Source organism: Mytilus trossulus, chromosome 6, assembly GCF_036588685.1.
Source record: "Mytilus trossulus isolate FHL-02 chromosome 6, PNRI_Mtr1.1.1.hap1, whole genome shotgun sequence".
NCBI lineage: Eukaryota > Metazoa > Mollusca > Bivalvia > Mytilida > Mytilidae > Mytilus > Mytilus trossulus.
In genome coordinates this window covers 75,364,830-75,376,285 of record NC_086378.1, presented here as the reverse complement: position 1 = coordinate 75,376,285, position 11,456 = coordinate 75,364,830, and the positions used below count along the sequence as shown (strand labels likewise).

Genomic DNA, 11,456 nt, shown 5'->3' with positions numbered 1-11,456 from the left:
TTCTTTAAATATTTTGTTTAGTGTGGTTTTTATTTACTGATTAGATACAGTCATCATATATTATTTATGTAGGACAAATATGGTACAACTGTTATTAAAAGATTTTATAAAAGTTTGTGGTTAATTTAGACATTTGAAGTGAATTACTTGACATACAATATGTCATTTTCGTGTAGAGCATTGTAATTGAAGACCATCTACAGCATTTTGTATCTCGTATACGCGAAATTTTAGCATTGTTGGGTTGCAAATTTGATTATAATTTTATTCCGAAAATCACCAATAAATTAAGAAAAAACATTTAAATGCTTCAATATAATGATATCAAGGAACAATTTTTAACGACAGTGTATAACTAAAAAATATCACATTTAAAAACACATCCACTCCACTCCATCCGTTAAAAATTATATCTAACTGAATCTTATCGCAATAGTTTTGTCTCGCACTTCATCATTGTTTCTAAATTAAATATAAAATCTACATTGTTCACATCGTTTAATGAAAATCCACAAGAAATCTCAGCTTTCAAAGATCAGGAAGCAGATTCTAATCTCTGTGTAATTGTAGCAACACATGTCATTATATATAATGTAAGGCGATAAAACGTCACCAATGATTTATTATTGTAACTGTCAATTGATACGTATAACTGTATTGATTGGCTGAAAAGCGAGGGATGGTTCTACTCTATGATTTCTAATGCTCATGAATGAAAGTGTGCAATTATCTTTAATAGTGACTTAGTTTCAATCTATCGTCAACAGATTTTTGAAAATGAATGAAAAAACAAACGAATCGATTGTTCTTTCAGTGCTGAAGAACGAGAGCACAACGAATTCAATGTATTATCCAAAAATATATCAAATCATTTCCGTTTTGTTTGGAATTATTATTTTTCTCGTTGGATTTTTCGGAAATATTCTGGTAGTGATAATTGTTTCAAAAAGCCGGAAAATGCGTTCTCCTACCAACTGTTATTTAATTAGTTTAGCGGTAGCGGATATTTTGGTGCTTTTTTCAGCCACTTTGCCTGCGATTCCCGAACCTTTCTTTGAGATGCAACAATGGCCATGGGGAAGAGCAATGTGTTCTATCTTAGTTTTTCTGCAATATTTAGGAGTTGATGCCTCATCGCTGTCCATAACTGCATTTACAATAGAACGATACATAGCAATATGTCATCCAATGACAGCACAACGGATGTGTACTATACGAAGGGCCAAAAAAATAATTTGTGGTATTTGGATATTTTCTATCTTGTATTGTTCTCCCTGGCTAGGTCTTACAATTATTATTAAAGCAGGTGACAAAAGCATTTGTACTTTCCGACTTGAAAGAGAACAGTATAATGTTTACTATTTAGCGGATTTAATCGTGTTTTATGCAATTCCGTTGTGTATTGCTGCAATTCTGTATGCCTTAATTGCAAGAATATTGTTTGGAACTACTATAGCCTCAGTACGAGGGGGACAACATCGAGATGCATCGCATGCTCGATCGGCAACAAGTTCTAGGAAACAGGTAAGTTAATTCAATATTACAATCGTAGCTTTTGAAATATTCAAGGATTCCAAGCACAGAACTTCTTGTTGATTAGAGTGTTGTATGCATTATTTACGACGCTTTCTCTTAGTTACGAAAGCTTGTTATTTTAATTTAGAATTTCTTGTTTGTTATGCAAGATATATCTTACATGACGAGTAGTGTTGTCGATTTAAACACATTTATATAAGAACACAAATTATAATCTATTGAAATGATTTCAAATGTGTAACATTTTTAGAGTAACTTGGAAAGTATTTGAAATCTGAATAACAATGAACATATTGAGGACATTGTTACATAAGTTGTGATTGTTGTTGTGCTATGCTGTTTTCAAATTGATATTTGTCTATTGTCGAGAAACTCATATGTGTGTTTCTGCAAGTATCAATCAGACAGTGGCACTTCCTGTATTATTGATATTTTTGTCGTTAATGTGGCAAAGGTATAGAACACTAATAAGTCCTTAACGTGCTTTTGTCCAATAATATTTATAATCAAAATATTAAGGATTTTATTAATCCCAGACATAAATAACAGTAGCCGTATTTGACACATTTGTTGGGAATTTTTGGTCATGAATGTTTTTCAACTTTGTACTTTGTACTTTGGTTTTAACCCTATTTTGATCTGAGTGTCACTTATGAGTCTTATGTAGACGAAACGTGAGTTTGACGTATTAGATATTAAGCTTGGTATCTTCAAAAACTATTAACCTTTACTGCAATTAAAATTGTGTTTACAGCCATTGGCTGTTGTAAATATTATAATATCATAAGGCAATACCCCTGAAGAATGGAGTATGACCTCAGTTGTTATAGAAGGGTCAGCAATACGTTCGCTATAAATGAGACCCAATTGCCCTACTTTAAAAGCGAGTTGATGTTTCATATCTTACACGTATAGACCCACAACAAAACAGGAATTGCATATATGAGAAAATATAATATGCATGTATATATTGATTTTACGGCATTTATAGGTAACAGAACCAAAACAAAAGATCACAACCAGAAAGCGTCTTTACAATGCTGCGAGTTGTTTATAGTAGTTATTTAGTTATTTATTATGCTTTTTGTCATGTTTAGTATTGATGTTCTATGAGAAGTTAATATGCTAACCCTTCCAGATCACGTAAAGATCACCCTATGTTTTGTCATGTTTAGTATTGATGTTCTATGTGAAGCAAATATGCTAACTCTTCCAGATCACGTAAAGATCACCCTATTTATTGTCGTGTTGCTCAGTCTTTGTCGTTTTGTGTTGTTTGTCCTTTGGTCTTCATATTCATTTTGAGTCATGACGTTGTCTGTTTATTTTTGACGTATGAGTTTGAAAGCCCCTTTGGTATCTTTCGACACTCTTCGTTGTGTATATGAATGGTAGCATATAAATTGAAGATGTGGTATGATTGCCAATAAGACAACTCTCAACAAGCATAGTTCTTTCAAAACAGATGACCTCTTTATCATGTCTGTTAAGTTAACGCATCATTGGAAATACAACGGAATTTGAAGAGACATTCAACAAAGTGAGAGGTTTAGCGCTATAAAATCAGGTTTAATCCACCATTTTCTACATTTGAAAATCCCTGTAACAAGTCATCAATTTGAAAGTCCTTGTCCATTAGTTTTTGACGTTTGGTTTTGCCATGTGATTATGGATTTTCCGATTGGATTTTTCTCTTAGTTCACTTTTTTTGTGATTTTACAAGCAAGCTGTTCTGCTGAATCAGTTTCTTAATGCTGACATTCACAAATAAAATTTACCGATTGTAGAATGCTGCCTCTATATGAAATGACAAAGATGAAATTTGTCGGGACTTCTTTGTATTCTATAAAATGTTAGTAATTATTAACGGTTGAAATACGTTCATTGATAATAATTATTATAGTAAACATGAAACGATTTCTCGTCCTTTTTGTCCCTTTTTAACATTATAATCGGCATTCATACCATATCCCATTTTTATAAATATAAAAAAGGGTAAATTTTAAACCATATGCTATTAAAATATATATATATATATGCAAATTCCAATCAAGTAAGCAGTGAAGACAGTAAACAGATAATAGTATACATTTCAACGTTAACTTCTAGTATTTGATCTTTTTATTATTATAAATCAATACTTATAGATTTGGTGTGAAATATAACTCAATACAAAACTTGAAATATAAAAAAAAGCTTCAAAGACATTATAAGTCTATCTGACAAGATAACATCAGCATAATAGTGTCATGTTGAAAACTAATAGCGTATTATGTCAATAGTATAAACATATGTCAGATTATCAATTTACATACAAAACGAAAAGATTTCAAGTGAAATTCTTTTGCTAAAATATTTTATTTTTATTTTCACATTTATGTTTTTAACTTCAAGATTGACATTTCAAAGTTCCACAGTGAAATATCTCAAATTTCACTTGAACTTTTTCACTTCGATACTGACATTTCTCAGTTCTAACCTGGCATGTTTCAGTTTCTTCTAAGAGATAAGCCATGCTAAAAAGAAATTGAGTAATTTAAATTTGGACCTAGGAAAATAAAACATGCATGTGAGAAATATCAAACTTGAAATTAGAAATGACTACTAGCCATTGAGAAATGTCAGCTTGGAATTTAGAAATAGCAGACAAGAATTAAAACTGCGAAATGTCAATATCATGTACCAACCGGTATTTCGTACAATGAAAAAAACCAGTAACACTAGTTGTATAATACGATACACTGTGGAACTCCTTATAATGTGCACAGACTTATTAGAACAGCGTTGATATACGATTTATCTTTACAATTTGAAAAACTGTTCTTAAATGCATCAGTATATATGTACCAATTAGCTTAAACAATTTATATTGCCATAATTAATTAATAAAGTATCATTTATTCATTTAAATTTAAATTTCTATGAATTTATGAAGAAGATAAATAATTCCATGAAACTATTTTTAAAAACTAACATTACACTATATATTTTATTCATGAAAGAATGACCCATAAACGAATAATATATATGATAAATTCACCGATGAATGACACTGAAGAATATTTTTTCCTAATATGTCCTGTATCAAGTCAGGAAAATCGCAATTATTATCTAATAGTTCGTTTCTGTGTGGGATGTATTTAGTTTGGTTTTTGTTACACTTTAGTATTTCTTTTGTTTCGTTGTTTTCCTCTCATATTTGATGTGTTTCCCTCAGTTTTAGTTTGTAACTCGGGTTTGATTTCTCTCAATTGACAGATGACTTTTGATCAGCGGTATACTACTGTTGTCTTTATTTTTTTAACAAGGTTATGTAGTACACAGTTTGCATAGCTTTTAATATAATTATCCGCCATATAATTATCCTCTGATAAACAACTTTTCTATATAATTTACCAAGAAAGGTGGCAAATATAATCTCTTAGCACCAGCTGTGATCAACAAACACATTTAGATCACAAATTACGTACTTCTGTTGATAGTAAGAAGACGAGTAGAATAAGACTGAAAATTGAAATGTGGAATGTTTCAAAAATAGTACAACCCGCGGAAAGAGCAGAAAACAGCCCAATTCGCAGCTTGTATATACAATACTATACGATTCAAAGTGAAGAAATAAAGGAGTGAGCAACCTCTGACATATTTATATGAATTTTATGAATTATTGCATACATCATTATTAGTCCCAGATGCAATAAATTGTCATGAAAAGAATAACTGAAAAAATCAAATTATAACATCGGTTTTTAGTATCTAATGCAAATGTTATCAGGTTAATTTTAATGTGTCTGTATCTCTGCTTACTGTTTTCCTTAATCGTATGAACATTTTGCTGTTATGCCCGTATAAACCAGCAGCCAGATTGACGTTTGTTGTCTGCTGTCTACTCTTATATAGTTTTATTCGGGACAAATGGGAAACAAACCATTAAAAGTAAAGACAAATTGACCTAAAATCTGCACATAGAAAAGATATGTTTTCCTCAATTCTATGAACGTTTAGCTGTTATGCCCGTTTAAACCAGCAGCCAGATTGACGTTTGTTGTCTGCTGTCTACTATTATATAGTTTTATTCGGGACAAATAGGAAACAAAGCATTAAAAGTAAAGACAAATTGTCATAAAATCTGCACATAGAAAAGATATATGTTGTTCTTGTCAATTCAGCAAAAAAATCATTGAAACTACTAGTCAGAGATAGCTTCGAACTTGAAGAATACATTGATACACGCGATTCACTGTTATTGTATAAATATGTAATCAAGGAAAACGGTAATTTCAAACTAAAAGTCATGATTTTGTTGAATTATATATAGAATTTAAATTTAATTTGAAACTAGAGATAGTTTAAATGAATTTTTTTTTTTAGAAACAATTTGGCTCAAATCGTGATGAATACATTAACATAGAATACGGTCACACAAAAACAAACCGATTGAGTGGTTCAACGATTGAATCAATTAATATTTATAATTTGGCATCTACCTGTTTCTAAAATGTCGTTTGATAGAGTGGAATGGATTAAAATTTTAAAGCACATAATATGAAAATATTTTTTCCACCAAAAACAAGGTGTGAACTCATGTGTTCTAGAAGGACACAGGGTTCACCCGTCGTGTTACTCACCTGCACGTTTATGTTTGAAGCTAAACGTACGTAAATGAGTACGCAAACTAATGATAATACCGTGTTGTAAAAAACTGTAAGTACAAAACGCCTAGATAACTCTTGACAATTGCGAAATGAAGTGTGAAGATTTTCCTTTTTTATTATTTAGTTTCCTGTGACGAAACATATGGAATACGTTATTGCATATTGTACCAATAATTGTTGTTGTCAAGACTTACAGAAATTTATAGTCTTGGTCATTTGAGGTGTAAACTTTAAACAATTGTAATGCCCATGAATGCATGATAAACATTAAATGTACCTTCCTTTTGAAAACTTTTATTAGCATTAGTCTAAGTAAACATTTTAAAGCTAATATATTGGGGAAAAGGAAACATGTCGGATAATTTTCTATTGTTAAGAAGATAATTAGAATAACGAATAAGGTACAAATTAACACAAATTGAAATTGTATTTATAAACTTCTGAAACTCATACACAAAGCACAATACCTGTGGTTCATATGTGTTTTTCGTAACAGATTGTTTAATATAGATAAGACCGTTTCCTGTTTGAATTGTTTTACACGATTTTAACACTTTATAGATTGCTGTTCGGTATGAGCCGAGTGTTGCTTAGTCTGGTACTCGACCGTTATTCTAATTGCAATTGAAGAAATGATTAATCCTTCCTTTGACAACATACATCTTAATATATGATGTATATCATTTACTTTGAGTATAAACAGAAAAAAAATCACAACTAACTACTATAACCATGTTGTTATAATTTTTACTTAATTTCATTATAGTAATACTTTTCCTATTTTATGTTTCTTAAAAGAGAAAAGGAACAAACAAACGTGAGTGAAATTAATTTGATCAGTCTTCATACAGGATTTGTTATTTCTAAGAAAGTTTAATGATTAAGGAAGAAAAGATAGGTCGACTATAAGAAAGCAAAGTAATTCGATATTAATCTGCCAGATCTTAAATAAGTACAATTGTACCCCATGACCCCGAGATAAAGAGGAAACGATATAATCGACCTGCTGCCATCGTTTGTATGTTTAAACTTTGGCGTTGATGAGAACTAATCTACCTTATATATTCACTTTTCATATGCTATGCACATTTGGATGAAGCTATATTCTAACTAGTTGTTTTTAGAAAGTCTTTCAAAAAAGCAGTTTATCTAGGTCAAATTAAATGCAAAAATAATCTTTGTCATCCATGATATCTCAACTTTGTTGTAAACGTAAGACAAACATCAACAATAACCAAATGAAAAGCGTCTTATGCATACTAATTAAAAGAATATATCAAGACAAAAGTGATAAGACTTTGAAAAAAAAACACGGTTTATTAATGTCTCATTTCTTCTTTTTCTTAATGGATTCCTTTTATAGAAATATTTATATCCTACAGTCGTCAATTATGGCGTTTAATTCCATGAAATGACTTTTTGATCTGTTTAAAAGTAACATATTTATCTTTATTACGTGTGTTTCATCAACCAAATGTCATCCACAAGCACGTCACATATTTTAATCTTGAACTTTTTAAACTAGAAAATTGAAATATTTAAAGTTATTTTTAGAATTTCTTCACCTTTGTGTCATATTTAAAGTTTAGATAAATAGCAATACAACACATAAGTTATTCAGACTTATTTTTAGAATTCCTTAAGTGTCTTATTTAAATTAGAGTAGAAATAGAAAAGACACAATACTTACGACGCCATATCTTTCCGAAAATGTAAATTCTAATATGCAAATTCGGTTGATGAATGCTGAGTTTAAGTATTGACGCCATCGCTATTATTTTTTGTTCCGTAATTATTTCTCAATGTTTTTACATGAGTTATCCTGGCTGAATGAAAAATCATAGAAAATATATAACTAAGAAAGTAAATGATGAAATCACATTGAAGAAACAGTAAAATATTTTAAAATTAACTGTTTAGTATGACAGTTATCAGAACGAAGGTATAGAAAGAGATAGAATTAATGTACTAAGTAATTATAGTAAAATTTTCATATCTCCATCATAATGACGAAAACAGTCACTTCTTAATGAGTTTGAGTCTTAGACGGTCATTTTGATCTGACAATCGTCTGATAAAAGCTAAAGTGTGTCGTGTTGATGAATATCAAGGCATTTTTACAATTATTAATAGAGATATGTTTTGTCGTGAGTACTGACAAATTCAAGGTGTCACAGCTAATCTCACTCTTTCGATATCATTCCATTCACGATTTAACTAAGGAACAGATAACACCCGTAAGGACCACCTTTGTATTGTTAAACTTTGCAGAAAATTTCATCTTTCAGCAAATTGACTGCATTTTACAGACCGCCAACTACAAGTATCTTTGACAACTAAAATAATACATTGTTGTTGTTAAAGTATTTTTTATTAGAAGGTACAAAACACCAAGGACCAGTTACGTCATGGGTTTGCACAAATATGGCTTTAAGATATAAAAGTGGTTGCTTTTAACAATTTCATTTTCAGCGAAAAATGTAGATGTATACTTTGAAATACGTGTTCCATATCTTAAATTGTTTATACTTACATAAACTTATCTTTGAGTTTGACTATCTTCTTTTGTATCTTTTGTCCCTCTTTCACTATTTAAAGATATAATTGTTTATTCATTTGGATCGTTGTCTTCGTTTGTCCTATTTTAAAGTTATTTTGGTTTCATATTACGTTTTTCATAAATGTAGTTAAACGACAATAATTGTGCACATGGAAATCTATTACATTTAAAGTCAGTGGTATTATCTTGGTTTATCTTTTAATTCCATCCTTACCATTTTGACATGTGCAAACATTGAACTGGGATTCAGTATCGTTTATATAGGATATCGATGTCGTCTTATTTGTGTCATTTTCCAAAGAAAAAATATATATAAACGCTCAGACATTTAATCCTTATTTTCGATTTATATATAGCTTCTTGCTACCATATTCATGCATATTCTATTTCATTTTGCCATTCAAAGCGTAACTGTTTGAAACGTAGACTACTATACATTCGTTGTTAAAATAGTGTTTGGGTACACAAACAATGGTATGTAATCATTTTTGAGTTGATGGTACGCCAAAGGTTAATATGTTGTTAATCAATGTGACTTGAACACGAGTGTATCTAACCAGATACCTGATACAGTGAAGCTTTAACTGCTTTAAGTTATGGGTTTGACTGTATCATATCATAAACGAAACAATTTAACAGCTGTGACTATAAGAGACCTTGAAAATAGACAAATCCATCTAAGATAAGTTTTGTTTTATGAAGTCTAAACCGAAGTCGTATGTTAACTTTGATATCATCTGGATACATGTATTAATATATTTTCTAGATCAAAGGTGCTACTTTGTTTATAAAAGGTATACGCTTGGTAGAAAAAAGATCTAGTTACCTAAGGATGGTGACAAATACTTCTGTTGTTCTTTTAACTGCTAATGATTTTGAAATATCGGTAATATATATATACAATATACTGTCTCATAAGAGTTTGATATTCAAAAATATGTTGGTATATTGTAGTATCCAGAATAGTTGCTGATGAATATGTCAGGAGACAATCTTCACGCATTAAAATCGACTCAGACTGTTTATAACCTTTTACACTAAAAGTCGGTAAATTCTGATACAAATGATAATTCGATTAAACATGTTAAATGTTAGTTTCATGGGTGGTGACAATTTTAATGAATTTCGTCGGGAATGATTTTTTATTTTTTATATTTCTTCTTACGTAAAAGCATAAGGACTGTTACTTAGGTCATTATTGTTTTAGTTTCCCAAACATTATTTTCGCAGGGTTCAATTTGGCTTTTTGTTGTTTTCGTTTTTAAGCATACTTTCAGGGTTTTTTAAAAGATTTTGACCATCCCTTTTGTTTAAATTATTCGCCTACCATTTTCAAAACTAGCATTATTTATATGCAAAAAGAAATGTATTGATAATTTTCTCTGCTCTATAGATTTGAGACACTGTCAAGCTAAATCTTTTTTGTAATATATCAATCAGCAGCGTAATTCTTTGAAGCATGGTTGTATACACTCCCAAAGAAAATTTGCCATAACCAATGTTTTTCTCATTACAATTGATTTTGAGACCATAAAATGACAATAAAATTCAACATTTGTAAAGTTACTCATAACAAATTTGATGTTTCATGTCGTGACCTCTTTTATGATAGCATTTTGTTATCATAAGGACTTGTCAATACATCTTTTTAGTCATTTTGAATAATGAAAGCTAAACAATTATGTCAATGGAAGACGTGAGAAACTTACCAAACTACATAAATCTGAAAATTAGATATCAAAAGAGAAACTGACAGCTGCCATAATTCAAAAGAAACGAGTTTAAATGATCAAAAATAAATCAGCCAAAACAAGACGCATGTACAAAGAAAAAAAAAACAACTCTGAAATCCACTACTCTTACTTTTATCATGTTTTAACAAATGCCGTTTTGAAATATTGCAATTTTTGAAAGGCTACATACTTCATTAGTTGTAACAAATATCTGAAACTATATTTCATAGGGAAATAAATGCAATTCTTGTTGTTCTGAAGATAAGGTTTGTTTGGTTATATATGTTTTTTAAAAGTCAATAAATAGTCTAAAGCTTTATTTTCAACATTTAGTTGTAAGACACATCAATGCTAGAATCTTTCTTGACTTTTACCTTCCAAAATATAACTTCTTTTTCAAAGTCCTGCATAGCTTTTATGAATAAAAGTGCAGCTTGTAACATATGCTTACATTTATCGAACTTTGTAGCATATAGCAAAAAACAGTTAAAGTAGCTGAAGCATCAAAATTGCACAAAACTATGTTTTTAATGTATTTATACAACAAATGAAACTTTTTATAGCAATTTCATTTCATTAAGAAGAGAACTTGTAACTTAAAATCTGAAATCACAACACGGATTTATTGATTTAATATGAACACAACTTTCAACACTTTTGTGTTTATTCGTTGTGGTCGTTTCATTTAATTGTGAATGCAATGCGTGAAGAACACTACCGACAAAAATGTCCTAATTTTCAAACGTTAAAGTTTTTATTAAAACGTCAAACATGTTTATCATTTGTGGAGTGTTATCGATACTGGCACAAACGATAATTGTATCATTGTCATCAAAACCCTAGTCATCATCATAGAAAGTTATGGTTGGCTTTTTTTTAATTCATAGTTCGTACATGTATAATATCCGATGAACCTTTTTGCTTTTTATGTGTTCTCATAATAGTCTTATTGAGCATATACTTATTTTGTAATGC

At 30.1% G+C, this 11,456-nt stretch overlaps 1 protein-coding gene across 1 annotated transcript; it reads left to right on the top strand.

Annotated features, from left to right (window-relative positions):
• The first annotated feature begins 777 nt into the window (after window positions 1-777).
• Window positions 778-2,323, top strand: LOC134723012 (thyrotropin-releasing hormone receptor-like). The gene is made up of 2 exons (XM_063586641.1): window positions 778-1,524; window positions 2,291-2,323. The coding sequence occupies exons 1-2, from the start codon at window positions 778-780 to the stop codon at window positions 2,321-2,323; spliced, it is 780 nt and encodes a 259-aa protein (XP_063442711.1).
• Window positions 2,324-11,456: the final 9,133 nt, after the last annotated feature.

Bases quoted from the DNA above. Each gene is read 5' to 3' on its own strand.
- LOC134723012 (XM_063586641.1), top strand. From the start codon at position 778: ATGAATGAAAAAACAAACGAATCGATTGTTCTTTCAGTGCTGAAGAAC. The intron at 1,525-2,290 runs GTAAGTTAATTC...TTGTGTTTACAG, and splicing joins CAACAAGTTCTAGGAAACAG to CCATTGGCTGTTGTAAATAT.